The sequence below is a fragment of the Oncorhynchus keta genome, chromosome 27 (genome assembly GCF_023373465.1).
Source record: "Oncorhynchus keta strain PuntledgeMale-10-30-2019 chromosome 27, Oket_V2, whole genome shotgun sequence".
In the NCBI taxonomy this organism is placed as follows: Eukaryota; Metazoa; Chordata; class Actinopteri; order Salmoniformes; family Salmonidae; genus Oncorhynchus; species Oncorhynchus keta.
Genome location: NC_068447.1, coordinates 10,777,935 through 10,797,965, shown reverse-complemented (window position 1 = coordinate 10,797,965; position 20,031 = coordinate 10,777,935). Strand labels below are relative to the sequence as shown.

The window sequence follows — 20,031 nt, the reverse complement described above, 5'->3', positions numbered from 1 at the left end:
CCAGAGCCCTTTCACAAGACAGATGTTTATATTTCCGTGAGATTTCCTATTTTACTGAAAATCGAAAACTACTGCAAGGTCAAATTGCATGCCAGGAGACCAGTCACGACTTTAGTAGGCTACTAAAATGGCAGGTCTTTGGTTTGAGATTACTGTGCTTTTTCCCAACGCTTACTGAACCTGCCATTTATATGAACCATCTCTATCAAAAGCTTTCCAAATAGATTGCATCAATAATGTATAACGCCAATTCTCAAATGACCGACGCGTAATCTGCAAGGGTTGCGATCACCTGGCCGGAGAATAGCCCAGTACCTTTACTACCAACGTATAGCGCAGGATGACAAGGTAAACACATATCTGCGCTGCATCCTAGCAGCAGCAGGCTCGCTGCTGGACAGCGACACAAACAAACAACCAACCATCATAACATTAGGCCTATGCTATAAGTGCGTGCGTAACTCTGCTCTTTATAAACAATATTTTTTTTCGGCTTGGCAACATCTTGCAGCTCTCTCTGCATTCTCCATTTATCAAATACTCTATTCATACTTATTCACAGTCGTTGATGTGCCCTACACCGGAGCATCCTTAGTAAAATGACAGCAAAGCCAAATGGCATTAGGCTACAACGTCTTGAATCGAAAAAGAATGAGGTTCACCTGTTCCCCCTTCCGTATTTATTTTTACGGTTCCATCGTTATAGCCCGGGATGGTTTACCGCCTGCCTTCTTGATTACCCCGCGATTCCCGTCTCCGGTAAGGACTCGGTGTGCCTCTGCTCAGGCGCTGGAGGTGGATGACCGGAATGCCTGAGTTGCGTTTGAGAGCCGCACGGAAAGACAAGTGCGTTGTTGAAAGCAGATGCGTAATGCTACGTTGGTTCTTAAAGGGAAACACCGATCTTCATATCTAACGTGCATCTTAATAACAGTCCTGGGCACAAACAAAGACTGAATCAGGAGTGAACTCATGTGTCTGCAGTTTATACAATTCTTCACATAATTTATGGTCTGAACAAACTATGCACTGAACAAACATTTAAATGCAACCTGTAAAGTGTTGGTGCAAAGCTGAAATAAAATACCATAAAAATGTTCCATAAGCACAAAAAGCTTATTTCTCTAAAATGTTGTGCGCACGTTTGTTTACATCCCTGTTTTTGAGCATTTATTCTTTGCCAAGATAATCCATCCACCTGACAGGTGTGTCATATCAAGAAGCTGATTAAAAAGCATGCCATTACACAGGTGCACCTTGTGCTGGGGACAATAAAAGGCCACTCTAAAATGTGAAGTTTTGTCACACAATACAATGCCACAGATGTCTCAAGTTGAGGGAGTGTGCAATTCGCATGCTGACTGCAGGAATGTCTGAGCTTGACCTGTTGAGGTAAAAAAAAAATACAAATAATAATAAGAATTGTTTGAACCCCACCTGTTGCCTGTTTTGCATGTTATTTTGACATTAGTATGTGTCACATATCGTCATCTACCGTGGTTTTGATTGGACTGATCATGTCAACATCATACATTCAAAATCTTAGCTAGCAAGTTAGCAGTCATCATCATGAATTAAGTTGACAATCTACTGGCAAAACCTTTTTAATCCTTGTCATATGAAGATAAATAATGAAGAGAAATGATTGATACAACGTATTGGTGCTCATTGGCAATTGGACATAAACATTACACAACAAGTTGGAAATCGCAAATTTAACAATGAGTGGTTTGAAGGAATCAACTGCAAGAGTTGCAAAGCAATCACTAGCCTGCTATTCAATGGAGTGGGTGTGTGGTCTAAATCTGGGTTTAAGGGTCTCTTTTCCAAGATTAAAAGGATAAACATTCACATGCCATGGGGCAAGAGAAAGTTGAATACATTGGCCATGCTATCATTCCACAATTTATTCTGCCGTGTTCAAAACAACTGGAAACTCGGAACTGGGAAATCTCAGACTTCAGTGAGTTTAAGACAACTGGGAACTCAGAAAAAAACTAGCTCCGACTAGGAAAATATGTTTTGAACTGTCATCCGACTCGGAATTCCAAGTCGGGAACTCAAATCAAATTGTATTAGTCACATGCGCCGAATACTTACTGCGAAATGCTTACTTACATACAACAGACCTTACTGCGAAATGCTTACTTACATACAACAGACCTTACTGCGAAATGCTCACTTACGAGCCCTGAACCAACCATGCATTTTCAAAAAATACGGACCAGAATAAGAGATAAAAGTAACAAGTAATTAAAGAGCAGCAGTGAAACAGCAATAGCAAGACTATATACAGGAGTGTATCAGTAAAGAGTCAATGTGCAGGGGCACCGGTTAGTTGAGGTAGTATGTACTGTAGGTAGAGTTATTGAAGTGACTATGCATAGATGACGACAACAGAGTATCCACGGTGTAAAGAGGGGGGTTGGGGGGCAATGCAATTGGTCTGGGTAGCCATTTGATTAGATGTTCATGAGTCTTCTGGCTTGGGGGTAGAAGCTGTTTTGAAGCATCTTGGACCTAGACTTGGCGCTCCGGTACCGCTTGCCGTGCGGTAGCAGAGAGAACAGTCTTTGACTAGGGTGGATGGAGTCGTTGACAATTTTTAGTGCCTTCCTCTGACACCGCCTGATATAGAGGTCCTGGATGGCAGGAAGCTTGGCCCCAGTGATGTACTGGGCCGTTGGCACTACCCTCTGTAGTGCCTTGCGGTCGGAGGCCGAGCAGTTGCCATTGCGACTGTGCTTCCCTTTGTATTCTGTAATAGCTTGCAAGCCCTGCCACATCCGACGAGCATGAGCACCGGTGTAGTACGATTTGATCTTAGTCCTGTATTGATGCTTTGCCTGTTTGATGGTTCGTCAGAGGGCATAACGGGATTTCTTATACGTTTCCGGGTTAGAGTCCCGCTCATTGAAAGCGGCAGCACTAGCCTTTAGCTCAGTGCGGATGCTGCCTGTAATCCATGGCTTCTGGTTGGGGTATGTACGTACGGTCACTGTGGGGACAACATCATCAATGCCCTTATTGATGAAGCTAATGCCTGATGTGGTGTAATCCTCAATGCCATCGGAGGAATCTCGGAACATATTTTAGTCTGTGCTAGCAGAACAGTCCCGTAACTTAGCATCTGCTTCATCTGACCACTTTTTTTATTGATGTAGTCACTGGTGCTTCTTGCTTGTTAGCAGGAATCAGGAGGATAGAATTATGGTCAGATTTGCCAAGTGGGGGGCGAGGGAGAGCGTTGTATACATCTCTGTGTGTGGAGTAAAGGTGGTCTAGAGTTTTTTTCCCCCGCTGGTTGCACATTTAACATGCTGATAGAAATTTGGTAAAACGGATTTAAGTTTGCATTAAAGTCCCCGGCTATTAGGAGCGCCGCCTCTGGTTGGGCATTTTCTTGATTGCTTATGACGGAATACAGCCCATTCAATGCTGTCTCAGTGCCAGCCTCTGACTCTGGGTGTATGTAAACAGCAACGAAAAATACAGATGAAAACTCTCTAGGTAGATGGTGTGGTCTACAGCTTATCATGAGATACTCTACCTCAGGCGAGCAATAGATTGAGACTTCCTTAGATACTGTGCACCAGCTGTTATTTACAAAAATACATTGTCCGCCACCCCTTGTCTTTCCAGACACCGCTGTTCTATCCTGCCGGTATAGCGTGTAATCAGCCAGCTCTATGTTGATAGTGTCGTCGTTCAGCCACGACTCCGCGAAGCATAAGATGTTACAGTTTTTAATGTCCAGTTGGTTGTTTAATCATCCGCTTAGCTCGTCGATTTTATCCTCCAAAGATTGCTAGCAGAATGGAGGGAAGTGGGGGTTTATTCGATTGCCTACAAATTCTCAGAAGGCAGCCTGCCATTTGGCCCCTTTTTCTCCGCCTCCTCTTCATGCAAATCGCGGGGATCTGGGCCTGTTCCAGAGAATGCAGTATATCCTTCGTGCCGGGCTCGTCAGAGTCGTGAAAGGAAAAAAAGGATTTTGCTAGTCCGTGGTGAGCAGTCCTGATGCCTAGAAGTTATTTTCGGTCAAAAGAGACGGTAGCGGCAACATTATATACAAAATAAGCAAAAAAACAAGTTACAACAATGCAAATAAACAGAAAAAAAACACAATAGTTTGGGGACACGTAAAACGTCTGTGCCATCTTATCTCAGGCCTCTTTCTAGAGCTCCGACCTGAAGATCACTGACGTCATGATTCAACCTGTTTTTTTTCAGAGTTCCCAGTTGTCTTGAAAGCACCATAAATCCAAAGACTACCAGACTTTGATGACAAAGTTTGATGAACAAATTTGACCACAAGAAGGACTTGTTCAACTGAGCACTTCCTGTTCAACTGAGCACAGCACAACAAGGTGAGTCAAAACATGTGTTGTATACTGCTACATAAATGATGTAATATGCCAGGGAGATATCTATGCTGTAGATAAGAAAGTAATACTAAGTGTATGTTGTGTAGTAAGCTGTCAGTAGCCAATCTGCTTCATCCTAATAATTTGGTCCCATTCCCCCTCATAACCTAGCCTACTGTTCTGACTTGGTGGTGCACATGTAGCCTGTAACCTGTTTTAGAGAAATGAAATCATTCAATATTGTAAAAGCTTTCAATGTCTGCTTATATGCCACTTTTATTTATTCTGACTTGGTGTACAGGGAGAATACTGTAAGAATGGCCTTTGTTCTGAATTCTGTCGCAGTACATTTACAAAGTGCTGAACGTATAGTTATATTGACTACGTCCATCCTAAATCAAATCAAATCAAATTTTATTTGTCACATACACATGGTTAGCAGATGTTAAATGCGAGTGTAGCGAAATGCTTGTGCTTCTAGTTCCGACAATGCAGTGATAACCAACAAGTAATCTAACTAACAATTCCAAAACTACTGTCTTATACACAGTGTAAGGGGATAAGGAACATGTACATAAGGATATATGAATGAGTGATGGTACAGAGCAGCATACAGTAGATGGTATCGAGTACAGTATATACATATGAGATGAGTGTGTAGACAAAGTAAACAAAGTGGCATAGTTAAAGTGGCTAGTGATACATGTGTTACATAAGGATGCAGTCGATGATGTAGAGTACAGTATATACATATGCATATGAGATGAATAATGTAGGGTAAGTAACATTATATAAGGTAGCATTGTTTAAAGTGGCTAGTGATATATTTACATAATTCCCATCAATTCCCATTATTAAAATGGCTGGAGTTGGGTCAGTGTCAATGACAGTGTGTTGGCAGCAGCCACTCACTGTTAGTGGTGGCTGTTTAACAGTCTGATGGCCTTGAGATAGAAGCTGTTTTTCAGTCTCTCGGTCCCAGCTTTGATGCACCTGTACTGACCTCGCCTTCTGGATGATAGCGGGGTGAACAGGCAGTGGTTCGGGTGGTTGATGTCCTTGATGATCTTTATGGCCTTCCTGTAACAACGGGTGGTGTAGGTGTCCTGGAGGGCAGGTAGTTTGCCCCCGGTGATGCGTTGTGCAGTCCTCACTACCCTCTGGAGAGCCTTACGGTTGAGGGCGGAGCAGTTGCCGTACCAGGCGGTGATACAGCCCGCCAGGATGCTCTCGATTGTGCATCTGTAGAAGTTTGTGAGTGCTTTTGGTGACAAGCCAAATTTCTTCAGCCTCCTGAGGTTGAATAGGCGCTGCTGCGCCTTCTTCACGACGCTGTCAGTGTGAGTGGACCAATTCAGTTTGTCTGTGATGTGTATGCCGAGGAACTTAAAACTAGCTACCCTCTCCACTACTGTTCCATCGATGTGGATAGGGGGTGTTCCCTCTGCTGTTTCCTGAAGTCCACAATCATCTCCTTAGTTTTGTTGACGTTGAGTGTGAGGTTATTTTCCTGACACCACACTCCGAGGGCCCTTACCTCCTCCCTGTAGGCCGTCTCGTCGTTGTTGGTAATCAAGCCTACCACTGTTGTGTCGTCCGCAAACTTGATGATTGAGTTGGAGGCGTGGGTGGCCACGCAGTCGTGGGTGAACAGGGAGTACAGGAGAGGGCTCAGAACGCACCCTTGTGGGGCCCCGTGTTGAGGATCAGCGGGGAGGAGATGTTGTTGCCTACCCTCACCACCTGGGGGCGGCCCGTCAGGAAGTCCAGTACCCAGTTGCACAGGGCGGGGTCGAGACCCAGGGTCTCGAGCTTGATGACGAGCTTGGAGGGTACTATGGTGTTGAATGCCGAGCTGTAGTCGATGAACAGCATTCTCACATAGGTATTCCTCTTGTCCAGGTGGGTTAGGGCAGTGTGCAGTGTGGTTGAGATTGCATCGTCTGTGGACCTATTTGGGCGGTAAGCAAATTGGAGTGGGTCTAGGGTGTCAGGTAGGATGGAGGTGATATGGTCCTTGACTAGTCTCTCAAAGCACTTCATGATGACGGAAGTGAGTGCTACGGGCGGTAGTCGTTTAGCTCAGTTACCTTAGCTTTCTTGGGAACAGGAACAATGGTGGCCCTCTTGAAGCATGTGGGAACAGCAGACTGGTATAGGGATTGATTGAATATGTCCGTAAACACACCGGCCAGCTGGTCTGCGCATGCTCTGAGGGCGCGGCTGGGGATGCCGTCTGGGCCTGCAGCCTTGCGAGGGTTAACACGTTTAAATGTCTTACTCACCTCGGCTGCAGTGAAGGAGAGACCGCATGTTTCCGTTGCAGGCCGTGTCAGTGGCACTGTATTGTCCTCAAAGCGGGCAAAAAGTTATTTAGTCTGCCTGGGAGCAAGACATCCTGGTCCGTGACTGGGCTGGATTTCATCTTGTAGTCCGTGATTGACTGTAGACCCTGCCACATGCCTCTTGTGTCTGGGCCATTGAATTGAGATTCCACTTTGTCTCTGTACTGACGCTTAGCTTGTTTAATAGCCTTGCGGAGGGAATAGCTGCACTGTTTGTATTCAGCCATGTTGCCAGACACCTTGCCCTGATTAAAAGCAGTGGTTCGCGCTTTCAGTTTCACGCGAATGCTGCCATCAATCCACGGTTTCTGGTTAGGGAATGTTTTTATCGTTGCTATGGGAACGACATCTTCGACGCACGTTCTAATGAACTCGCACACCGAATCAGCGTATTCGTCAATATTCCCATCTGACGCAATACGAAACATGTCCCAGTCCACGTGATGGAAGCAGTCTTGGAGTGTAGAGTCAGCTTGGTCTGACCAGCGTTGGACAGACCTCAGCGTGGGAGCCTCTTGTTTTAATTTCTGCCTGTAGGCAGGGATCAGCAAAATGGAGTCATGGTCAGCTTTTCCGAAAGGGGGCGGGGCAGGGCCTTATATGCGTCGCGGAAGTTAGAGTAACAATGATCCAAGGTTTTACCACCCCTGGTTGCGCAATCGATATGCTGATAAAATTTAGGAGTCTTGTTTTCAGATTGGCTTTGTTAAAATCCCCAGCTACAATGAATGCAGCCTCCGGATAAATGTTTTCCAGTTTGCAAAGAGTTAAATAAAGTTCGTTCAGAGCCATCGATGTGTCTGCTTGGGGGATATATACGGCTGTGATTATAATCGAAGAGAATTCTCTTGGAAGATAATGCGGTCTACATTTGATTGTGAGGAATTCTAAATCAGGTGAACAGAAGGATTTGAGTTCCTGTATGTTTCCTTCATCACACCATGTCCCGTTAGTCATGAGGCATACGCCCCCGCCACTCTTCTTACCAGAGAGATGTTTGTTTCTGTCGGCGCGATGCGTGGAGAAACCCGTTGGCTGCACCGCCCTGGATAGCGTCTTCCCAGTAAGCCATGTTTCCGTAAAGCAGAGAACGTTGCAGTCTCTGATGTCCCTCTGGAATGCCACCCTTGCTCGGATTTCATCAACCTTGTTGTCGAGAGACTGGACATTGGCAAGAAGAATACTGGGAAGTGGTGCGCGATGTGCCCTTTTTCGGAGTCTGACCAGAACACCGCCGCGTTTCCCTCTTTTTCGTAGTCGTTTCCTTGGGTCGCTGCAAGCGATCCATTCCGTTGTCCTGTTTGTAAGGCAGAACACAGGATCCGCGTCGCGGAAAACATATTCTTGGTCGTACTGATGGTGAGTTGACGCTGATCTTATATTCAGTAGTTCTTCTCGACTGTATGTAATGAAACCTAAGATGACCTGGGGTACTAATGTAAGAAATAACACGTAAAAAAACAAAAAACTGCATAGTTTCCTAGGAACGCGAAGCGAGGCGGCCATCTCTAGCTTGCTCGTTAATGTCTTAATTGATAAGACGGACTGCCTCTTATCCGCTTGTCGTTCCCTTATGCCATAGTTTGTACATCTCCATTGTCAGTACAAACCACATTTGTTTAACCTCTATGGCATCGGTGTCCCCTCGCCCCCCCCAGGGACGGTTGAGCTAACTTAGGCTAACGTGATTAGCATTTAGTAACAATACATTTTTCCAGGACATAGACATATCTGATATGGGCAGAAAGCTTAAATTCTTGTTAATCTAACTGCACTGTCCAATTTATAGTAGCTATTACAGTGAAATAATACCATGCTATTGTTAGAGGAGAGTGCACAGTTCTGAACTTGAAAATGTATTAAAAAACCCAATCAGGCACATTTGGGCCAACTTGATACAAAATGTTGAATAGAAATGCAATTGTTCATTGAATCAGTCTAAGACATTGAACAAACACTGCTGCCATCTAGTGGCCAAAATCTAAATAGCTCCTAACCTGTAATAGTACATTATGGCCTTTCTCTTTCATTTAAAAGATGATGTAATTTTTTTTTTACCAGATCTAATGTGTTTTATTCTCCTACATTACTTTCACATTTCCACAAACTTCCTTTTAAATGGTTTCAATAATATGCATTTCCTTGCTTCATGTACTGAGCTACAGGCAGTTAGATTTGGGTATGTCATTTTAGGCAAAATTGCGAAAAGGGGTCAGATCCTTAAGCAAGTCAGCCATATCATCTATGTTTTTTAAAAGGCAGTAAATGAGGCTGAATGAATTGTTTGGCTACCAGACAAGGCTCTGCTGATAGCCAGGTGGCGCTGTGGTAGATAGCCATGTGTAGTGGTGGTAAGGATTCACTCCATGGTGCTGAAAAGAAAGCTCTGCTGTTGGGACAGCTTTATGTAGGTCCTAACAGTTTGTGGGCACCTCAAGTCACTGTTATAGTGCAATGCATGTATTGTTTAGTGTTGTGTAGTGTAGTGGCTTTGCTGGCATGCATCTAAAACATTTGATTTATTTTTAAGTTTGCCCCACTAAGATTTGCATGCTAATATCGCCACTGATGAGACCAGTTAGCTGTTAGCTACTTTTCATCACTAAACTCTGACAAAACTCAAGGAACATTATTTTCTGTGAAAGAATCTCTCTTGTCTTATATTTGAGGAGGTTGAAGCACTTCCGAAACCATATTATGTACTGTGTAGCAGAGCATGAGCAAATGGCTCCACTTCAAAAGGATTTCGTGATCAATTTAGTGATAGCCGAGCTCTACCGTACTCTAGTTATTGATGGAAAAAAACAGGCCCTAACCCGATGCATAACGTCAGAGCCCGTCGTGGGGAACACATCAGGAAACAGATCTCTGGCTGGAAGAAGGTTCAGTGAATGGTGAGGTGCAGTGTTGTGAGGTAATACAGTAGGTGGAATGCTTCTCAAATGTATTGTTTTATGCGTTTTCCACACTCGTCCTCACAAGAAAGTACTTAAGAGAACTTCTCCTCGGAAATGCACTTGAAGCATAAGCGTGTTGAGTAGTTAGTATGCATATTGAGAAACACACACAGAGTATTATAAACATGCCTATACACACCAGAGGTATGGAGCTTGTCCATTATATTTCCTCAGTGTCGACCCTGTGCACTTCTGGTAAAGTGTGTGTGTGTCTATACACACAATGTCAGTGACTCAATTGTCCTCTAATTAATACATGTGCACAAAATGCTCTCAAAGCTCCTTATCTTCGACCCCTGAATGTGACATTTAGATAAAACATTATTCATCATTTAATGTATTACAATGTTTTGATTTAGGTTATGTTTATATATAACAATAGTATCAGGATTAAGGCGAAAAGGATTTAATCCAGATGTGACAATGCCCGTCCAAAAACGCTGATTACCATAGTTTTGGCGGTAGAGACAGTTCTCCATGCTTTAGATTCCTTTTTGCATTGTGGTCCTGTGTGTCTCAGTTGGTAGAGCATGGCCCTGACAGTGATCATGGGTTCGATTCCTGCTGGGGCCACCCGTAGGAAAAATGTATGCATTTAACTAGGCAAGTCAATGATAGCCTAGGAACAGTGGGTTAATTGTCTTGTTCAGGAGCAGAAGAACAGATTTTTTTTCAACCTTGCAACCTTTCTGTTACAAGTCCAACGCTCTAACCACTAGGCTACCTGCCGCTACCTGTCACCCCTCCCGCAAATGTAAGTCGCTTTGGATAAAAGTGTTAAATGTTAAATGGCATTTATTATATATGACCTTGTATTCTTATATTTCAGAAGTGATTTCCCCATAATTCAGTACTATTTCTCTGCATGTAGCCATACCAACGCACCAGAAGGAATCAGTTGGAGGGGTGTTTGATTTCTATATTTTTCATGGGACCTCCTATGTGTGCACGTGCATTTCGAAAACGGGTGTTTTAATAAAGACCATAGTCAGGCAGTTTCAAAATTCTGGTTCTTTCATTCACATTCATCTCTCTTTTCTGCCTGACTGCCTCCCTTTCTATCTGTCTTGACTTGAGCTATTGCTAGTGTTCAACATTTGTACCAAGTTATCACATCAACAGCCTGAATGAAGTTGTAGCTAACGAACTTGCAACAGTGTCAACTAGCCTATTTCGGGCTCTCAAAGTTTCCTGCACCTGTGAGCTCAGAACAGAAAGCTTTAAAAAAATATACATTTCCACTGGATATATGGGCTCATCAGATCATGATATTTGGCTCTTTCACACCGAGGCTTGGTGATTGAGGTCAGGAGTGTTGGAAAGATTTTTCAAATACTGAGGAACTATCATTCGCAATGGATGTTAAAAAACAGACTTTGTTGACTTGTGTGATGCGAAGAAAAAAACTAGTGGTGTACGTGGTGAGTTAAGACACAGAAATAAGACGTTGCCAAATGGGCACATTCCTGAGATGCACCATATCTGGGCAAACATTCCTGAGATGCACCATATCTGGGCAAACATTCCTGAGATGCACCATATCTGGGCAAACATTCCTGAGATGCACCATATCTGGGCAAACATTCCTGAGATGCACCATATCTGGGCAAACATTCCTGAGATGCACCATATCTGGGCAAACATTCCTGAGATGCACCATATCTGGGCAAACATTCCTGAGATGCACCATAGCTTTGCCACACCCCGCCCCCTTTTTCTTTATGCAACATTTAAAATTATACTCCAGACACATTATCTTCACACATACCATAGTGCCCACAAAGTTCATCACTAAACTAAGGACCCTGGGACTAAACACCTCCCTCTGCACCTGGACTTCCTGATGGGAATGCTCCCAGGGGGTGAAGGTAGGCAACAACACAGCTGCCACGCTGATCCTCAACACTGGGGCCCCTCAGGGGTGCGTGCTTATTCCTCTCCAGTACTCCCTGTTCACCCATGACTCCGTGTCCAAGCACGACTCCAACACCATCAAGTTTGCTGACGACACAACAGTGGTAGGTCAGATCACCGGTGGTGACAGCCTATAGGGAGGAGGTCAGAGACCTGGCGGTGTGGTGCCAGGACAACCTCTCTCTCAATATGAGCAAGACACAGGAGCTGATCGTGGACTACAGGAAAAGGAGGGCTGAACAGGCCCCCATTAACCTTGAAGGGACTGAAGTGGAGCAGGTCGAGAGTTTCAAGTTCTGTGGAGTCCACATCACAAACAAACTATAACGGTCCAAACAGACCAAGACAGTTGTGAAGAGGCTACGACAGCACCTTATCCCCCTCAGGAGACTGAACAGATTTGGCATGGTTCTACAGCTGCACCATCGGGGGCATCCTGACCGGTTGCATCACCGCCTGGTATGGCAACTGCTCGGCATCTGACCTGTAAGGCATAAGGCCCAAGCTGGGGGCCAAGCTTCCTGACATCCAGGACATATACAGTACCAGTCAAACTTTTGGACAAACCTACTCATTCCAGGGTTTTCTTTATTTGTACTATTTTGTACATTGCATAATAATAGTGAAGACATCAACTATGAAATAACACATATTGAATCATGTAGTAACCAAGAAAGTGTTAAACAAATCAAAATATGTTTTATATTTGAGGTTCTTCAAAATAGCCACCCTTTGCCTTGATGACAGCTTTGCACACTCTTGGCATTTACTTTAGTTTATTTAGTTAATATTTTTATTAACTCTATTTATTGCACTGCGTTGTTGGTTAGGGTTTGTAAGTAAGCATTTCACGGTGAGGTCTACATCTGTTGTATTGGCGCATGTGACAAATACGATTTGATTTGATCTTCCTAAACACACTTGTGACTTGAAACAATCCACAGCTATTGTTTAAATAGAAGCAAATGATCCCCGTGGCTAAGTCATACTCCCTGGTGTATTTTATTTACATTTACATTTACATTTAAGTCATTTAGCAGACGCTCTTATCCAGAGCGACTTACAAATTGGATTTAGATAGAAGTAATTATATAATTTATGCGAAACATCAATTTACTTTAGGGCAATCCAGCATCCTAACAGTGCACCCGCATACTTTCCTTTCCAATTCACAAGAAGTTGAAACCAGAGACCTGTTTATAATGACGAGATGCTCATGTCTCCGCCCTAACAATGGGACTCCTTGTCCAAAATTCGAGAAGGCAGGCGACAAGGTTAGGTCTGCAAATGATTCCCATAGAAACGCATTGGATTTATACTGGACAGATTTTGGCGAGAGTGAGCCCTTTTTAGCTTCGCCTCTTCCTCTCGGTTGAAACTATGGTAGATCACCGGAGAAAGCATAGGGAAACAGCGCCCCACTATGTAGCCAATGTATCTGATATACATAGTCCACATATACTGAGACAGCTGGGCGGTGTTTTGCTCGCTCGGCTGCTTTAACTGAGATTGATGCGTCTTTGTGTCGGCCTGCGTCTCGGTCAAATAAATGATCAATATTTCTATATTTTATTTGGATAGGCAAGGAGGTACGGTAGGGCGGGCAATGCCCCCTAAGGCCTGCCCATAACGGCGGCCGTGTGTAAAGCCTACCTAACAGGCTTTCACCAGGCCCTCTTCCTCTTTTTCGTGACAATGATGCCATCTAGTGGATTTAGTTAATCATCCGTCAACATCATTGAAATTCCAGTTTTGAGTGAGCTATTGAGTCGGATACATTCACCAGACAATTTTCAACCATTCTATGGTTGGTTCCTAATAATGCGACTCTTATTGCGAAGGAAATGCATCTGGTATTTAAGTGACCTGCTGGAGTTTGAACCTCGGGTCTCTTGCACTTCAGAAGAGTGTGTAAGCCTGTTATCACAGATATATATATTTTCTTCTTCTGCAGGGTGTACTGCAGAAGCATGGAGGTTTGAGCAGGGAGTACTAGTTATTCCGATTAATTGATTCGTTGCAAACGGTTGTAAAATGTTGTGATCCTGAACAACCCCCCTGGTTTATAAACTGAAGGTGTAATACTACTCAACTACCAGTAGATGTCACTATACAATCACTCTCATACTCGTGTCTCCATTCATTCACGGCTATGACGTCTCCCAAGAACAGACCTGTTGAGAGACAGGTGTTCCTGTCCCTTGGACTGGAGGTGACCTTTCCTGTATTACAAAACCGTTATTTCAGCTAAACTCTCCAGCATCTTACATGTTGTGCATTTGGACGTGTGTACAAGAAGAATACAGGCTGTGAATTCACTTCAGTTGAATGAGCAAAAAAGGTCCTTGAGCAAATAATAATATTAATCCTGTGTTATTTTCTGTCATTAATGCTGTCTATTCTCAAACATGTAAACATTTTCTTTAAAATGTTTGAATTTCATCTACGTTTTCTTGACAATATTGTTATCTTTCTAGCGCACTTGGGAGCTACAATCCGATCAACCAAGACATACCTGGCTGGGCACAAACTGGTCGAATCAACGTTGTTTTAACGTAATTTGTCAACATATTGTGACATTGAATCTATCTTTGAAAGACATTTGGATTTGCAAAAAGTCATCAACCAGTGCTGTTTTCATATCATTTCAACCAGCGTTGCAAACATTGAAATTAGGGTCAACCTTCAACTTAAATACAATGTCTTAACCTGACTAACAGGTTGTTACATCAATCAAATTTCAACATAATCATCAAACTACGTATATGTTGTCATCTGCGTAGCTACGCTCGACCTTAATAACGATGAATAGTTGAAAGTAACTCCTCTAAACTTGTTTTACACAAGCTTTGTGAAAGTGAATTTGGAGTGACGTTGGGTTTATGTAGAATGCTACATTGAATGTAGTACATTGACATCTAATTTTCCCAAAGGACAACATAGTTTCAACGTGTAGCTTGGTATATCGTTCATTCATGATTGATCTTTAGACGTTTTGAAATAGTCACCATTAGCTTTATAAGGATGCCAAATTCGTGATATTAATACTAATGATTTACCTTTGGATATTGCCTTTTTATAAACATGTTATGCATAATATACTGTATATGGATAAGACAACATCCCAATGTAAATCGTTATTATATTAATATAATGTATTTAGCGTTCTATTTATAGTGCTAAGTCTCACACCAGTGAGAAAGGTGTCTTCTCAACCTGTTTGTGACGTTGTGTGACCACTGCACCCTACTGACCTGATTGCTTTATTGTTATAGTAATTAACACTGATGACGGCGGCACGAGGAAGCTGGATGGTTCGGACGGAATGGAGACGCCAGATACAATGACAGGGCGAGAAGGGTGACGGTTACCGGAGTGGAGTGATATGGAAGGTGGGATGGACGGGATTGAGTCTGATGGCACATGGCACATGTCACATGGAGCATAAAAAAATAAAAAAAATAAAAAAATTAAAATACAAAATAAAAAATACAAAATTGATAAAGTTGTAAATGAACGTATGTTTTGTTTTTGTTCGAGTACGATTCACAAACAATTCAGCTTTTTTTTGAGATCCGTTTGAAATATCGAGGAAAGGTAAAGGATTTATTAGGAAAGGTGTCAGTCACAGTGACCCGAGGTCGGTTTGTTTAGCAGAAGGAAAAGGCAATAAGGCTCTACAAACTATCAACGTATGAAGTGGAGAGTTAAGATTTTTGGAGCAGAACACGGTTAAAAGGTGTTATCTCTGGGGTTGAGTCGGATGTGGAGGCCTTGTGGTTTACAAGGAACGTACCAGGAGTAGTTGGAGCACGCCGTCCGAACCGTGTAGTGGACGGTAGAAAAGAGAACCTGTCCATATAATTGATGTTTGACAAAGAGTATCTCCCTTCACATGTGAAGCTGAGATATGTGAGATATGCGCTGAGAGCTCTCGTGCCCGAGCAGTGCATCAAAGCCGTGCACCAAGCCGTGCACCAAGCCGTGCACCAAGCCGTGCATCAAAGCCGTGCACAAAGCCGTGCACCAAGCCGTGCATCAAAGCCGTGCACCAAGCCGTGCACCAAGCCGTGCACCAAGCCGTGCACCAAGCCGTGCACCAAGCCGTGCACCAAGCCGTGCATCAAGCCGTGCACCAAGCCGTGCACCAAGCCGTGCACCAAGCCGTGCACCAAGCCGTGCATCAAGCCGTGCACAAAGCCGTGCACCAAGCCGTGCACCAAGCCGTGCACCAAGCCGTGCACCAAGCCGTGCACCAAGCCGTGCACCAAGCCGTGCATAAAGCCGTGCACCAAGCCGTGCACCAAGCCGTGCACCAAGCCGTGCATCAAGCCGTGCATAAAGCCGTGCACCAAGCCGTGCACCAAGCCGTGCACCAAGCCGTGCACCAAGCCGTGCACCAAGCCGTGCATCAAGCCGTGCACCAAGCCGTGCACAAAGCCGTGCACCAAGCCGTGCACCAAGCCGTGCACCAAGCCGTGCACCAAGCCGTGCATCAAGCCGTGCACCAAGCCGTGCACCAAGCCGTGCACCAAGCCGTGCACCAAGCCGTGCACCAAGCCGTGCACCAAGCCGTGCACCAAGCCGTGCACCAAGCCGTGCACCAAGCCGTGCACCAAGCCGTGCACCAAGCCGTGCACCAAGCCGTGCACCAAGCCGTGCACCAAGCCGTGCATCAAAGCCGTGCACCAAGCCGTGCACCAAGCCGTGCATAAAGCCATGTATCAAGTGTGTGCTGAAGGGATAATGTTGAAGAATCTGAGTATATACGGTATTGTAATTGTGCTGGAAATCACGTTCCTAATTTCCCAGAGTGCCCGATTAGGGTAAATGAGTTTGAAGGGTTAAGGGTCAGGGCTGTACAGCAGGTCCCCTACACAGAGGCACACAAAATAGTTGGAGCCGAAGGGAGCTGAAGATATGGTGGTGGATGCCCCGTAGCCTGTGGAGATTCACTGTCATTCAACAGTTGAGGGAAACTGACATGCAGCTCGTGAAGAAGGTTGATTTTATGGCATGTGATTTTTTGTACTGCCCAAACGAGCAAGAAGTCTCAGAAACTGGCCATAATTGTGGCTGAAACAAAAAATGTCTGAAACAAAAAAGACTGTTTGAAGATGCTCTTGTTAATTTCCCGGAATATGTTAAAAAAATATATTTAAAAAAAATATTGTATACTACCCCATACAGTGGGTAGCAGCATGCACCTCTAACATATGTTTGCAGACCACCATAATACCATAGAAGAAGAAAATGAACACAGAGTACAGCCAATTTCAAGTTAATCAAGCCCGGTGGACAAGAAGACGATCTTTGAAGAGGTAAAACACAATCATTTTGTCACCTGTAAAGGCAAATGGGACTTAGTTTGATTTGTTGGGACTACTGCAATTTAGCTGTGTCTTACCATAAACGGTGTCTTACCATAAACTGTGTCTTACCATAAACGGTGTCTTACCATAAACGGTGTCTTACCATAAACGGTGTCTTACCATAAACGGTGTCTTACCATAAACGGTGTCTTACCATAAACGGTGTCTTATCATAAACGGTGTCTTACCATAAACGGTGTCTTATCATAAACGGTGTCTTATCATAAACGGTGTCTTACCATAAACGGTGTCTTATCATAAACGGTGTCTTACCATAAACGGTGTCTTACCATAAACGGTGTCTTACCATAAACGGTGTCTTACCATAAACGGTGTCTTACCATAAACAGTGTCTTACCATAAACGGTGGAGTAAATTCCATGTGGATGTTTTAGAATCTGTCAGAGTCTAGCAATTAATGGAACTTCTGACATTTCTACTGAAACTAGTGTAAATGGTCCCCTAAGTGACACTTTCTCGATGTGATCGTACTAAAATACAACACTATTGAGAAATGTCAGGGTAACAAATTATTTTATTTCTGGTGTTGAGCAGGGTATAATGAAGACTGGCTGAGCATCCAGATTTCATTGAGGTTTCATATTTATTTGAAAATCAACATTGATGGTGTTTTTCTCTTCAAATCATCTAGCTGCCAACTTTAGCCTATTTTGTGCAGCATTAATGATTTCCATCCATTCATTGGAGTGACTGCTGCGGATGATTACCTGAGTGGTGTCCTGTCTCAGTTGAAGGTGCTCCTGGTTTCAAGTGTCAATCGGACAAATGGTCATTACCATGTCACAATCGAAGCTTGTCTTTGTGATGCACCAGTGAGACCAGCCATGCCAGAGTGCATCAAATCCCATAGTAGATATTTAGCATGAGAAAGGTCAGATTAAAGGCTTTGGGAACGGAAGGGTAGTGTTGCACTCTGAGGGCACACATCCGGAGTGAAATGATGGTGAATTCAATAACTTGGTCTACCTGGCTAGCCATCATCTCCATCGATAGACGCTAGAGTTTATTTTATTTCAGGGTTTCCATTAGATTCTATGCATATGGTGTGCTTGGTTGTCATGAGGAAGATGTTGATTTCCCTTAAACCAGGATCTAGAACATGCAGACTTGTTTTTCTCTCAGGAAACCAAGTTGTCAGAGGCTCTGATCTCTTTTCTAGGCTTATTGCCAAAAAAAAGAATTTGCCCGAAAACCTCGGTAACTGGCAGAACTTGACCGATGGAAGGCCACTGAGTTCAGGCAGTTCTTTGCTCTACACGGGTCCCATAGAATTGAAGGATTTTGTTTCCAAAAAGGTCTATCGCTGCTGTCCCTCAGTGTAGCCATGTCAGATCGATCCAGATTATGGCCGGAGAAGACATTATGCAGAACAGCTGCTGATGCACTTTGAGATAAGCAAGAATGTCTATGATGATTAATTTACAGTTTACAATGTACATGGTCTCACTCACTTGGCAGTTGATGGTTGCATTTCACAACTGCTCAATGACCTCAATTGCTTTGAGTTTGAGAACCATTTGCAGTGGCATAAACGTGCCATCAAAAAGCCCACATAATCCCTTGGTACAAAGTGATGAGGCGACTATCTGACTCAAGCCAAGTGAAACATACTGCCAAGAACATCCAACCATGCATCAAGAATAACATGCCAGATGGTTGCTTCCTCGTCCGGGACAAATATGGATCTGTCAAATAAACAAGAGGCAATGGAAACCTTGTCTGTGATGTCATTCACCATACTCAAACTGACAACTCCATCTTTCTTCCATGTGCCCCCAAAGTTGTCAACATCATTAGTATCTCAAATATACACAAATGCAAAAGAAAACGTTTTTATCCGGAGGACCTCGTCAGCCACGCTGTGTGTCTGCACTGTCGTAGGCAATACATAGTGATCGCTCTCGTCATTGACCTCGTCAGCCACGCTATGCGTCTGCACTGTCGTAGGCAATACATAGTGATCGCTCTCGTCATTGACCTCGTCAGCCACGCTGTGCGTCTGCACTATCGTAGGCAGTACATAGTGATCGCTCTCGTCATTGACCTCGTCAGCCACGCTGTGTGTCTGCACTGTCGTAGGCAATACATAGTGATCGCTCTCGTCATTGACCTCGTCAGCCACGCTGTGTGTCTGCACTATCGTAGGCAATACATAGTGATCGCTCTCGTCATTGACCTCGTCAGCCACGCTGTGTGTCTGCACTGTCGTAGGCAATACATAGTGATCGCTCTCGTCATTGACCTCGTCAGCCACGCTGTGCGTCTGCACTGTCGTAGGCAATACATAGCGATCGCTCTCGTCATTGACCTCGTCAGCCACGCTGTGTGTCTGCACTGTCGTAGGCAATACATAGCGATCGCTCTCGTCATTGACCTCATCAGCCACGCTGTGTGTCTGCACTATCGTAGGCAATACATAGTGATCGCTCTCGTCATTGACCTCGTCAGCCACGCTGTGTGTCTGCACTATCGTAGGCAATACATAGTGATCGCTCTCGTCATTGACCTCGTCAGCCACGCTGTGTGTCTGCACTATCGTAGGCAATACATAGTGATCGCTCTCGTCATTGACCTCGTCAGCCACGCTGTGTGTCTGCACTGTCGTAGGCAATACATAGTGATCGCTCTCGTCATTGACCTCGTCAGCCACGCTGTGCGTCTGCACTATCGTAGGCAATACATAGTGATCGCTCTCGTCATTGACCTCGTCAGCCACGCTGTGTGTCTGCACTATCGTAGGCAATACATAGTGATCGCTCTCGTCATTGACCTCGTCAGCCACGCTGTGTGTCTGCACTATCGTAGGCAATACATAGTGATCGCTCTCGTCATTGACCTCGTCAGCCACGCTGTGTGTCTGCACTATTGTAGGCAATACATAGTGATCGCTCTCGTCATTGACCTCGTCTGCACTATCGTAGGCAATACATAGTGATCGCTCTCTTGCACAGTTTTGCCAAGTAAGATCAGATGTATTGGAATAGTTTTATATTGTTTAATAATGTCTTTTTCCGCAGGTTGTAATCTCAGAGGATGTGGGCCAGAGCAGCGTGGA

At 44.2% G+C, this 20,031-nt stretch overlaps 2 protein-coding genes and 1 long non-coding RNA gene across 3 annotated transcripts in view; 2 read left to right on the top strand and 1 right to left on the bottom strand.

The window, feature by feature from the left end:
• Window positions 1-847, bottom strand: part of LOC118360254 (syntaphilin-like) — a 60,854-nt gene extending 60,007 nt beyond the window's left edge. Inside the window, exon 1 of the mRNA XM_052482636.1 lies at window positions 663-847. The gene's annotated coding sequence lies outside the window, so the exon portion shown is untranslated. The remainder of the gene's footprint in view (window positions 1-662) is intronic.
• A 12,971-nt stretch (window positions 848-13,818) lies between these two features.
• LOC118359515 (uncharacterized) lies at window positions 13,819-15,073 on the top strand. The gene is made up of 3 exons (XR_004820690.2): window positions 13,819-13,924; window positions 14,061-14,138; window positions 14,859-15,073. It is a non-coding gene; the product is annotated as an uncharacterized LOC118359515 (long non-coding RNA).
• Window positions 15,074-15,450: 377 nt separating this feature from the next.
• LOC127912615 (transcriptional regulatory protein AlgP-like) lies at window positions 15,451-16,413 on the top strand. The gene has a single exon (XM_052482635.1). It carries the CDS (start codon window positions 15,451-15,453, stop codon window positions 16,411-16,413), a length of 963 nt encoding a protein of 320 aa, XP_052338595.1.
• The last annotated feature ends 3,618 nt before the right edge of the window (window positions 16,414-20,031 follow it).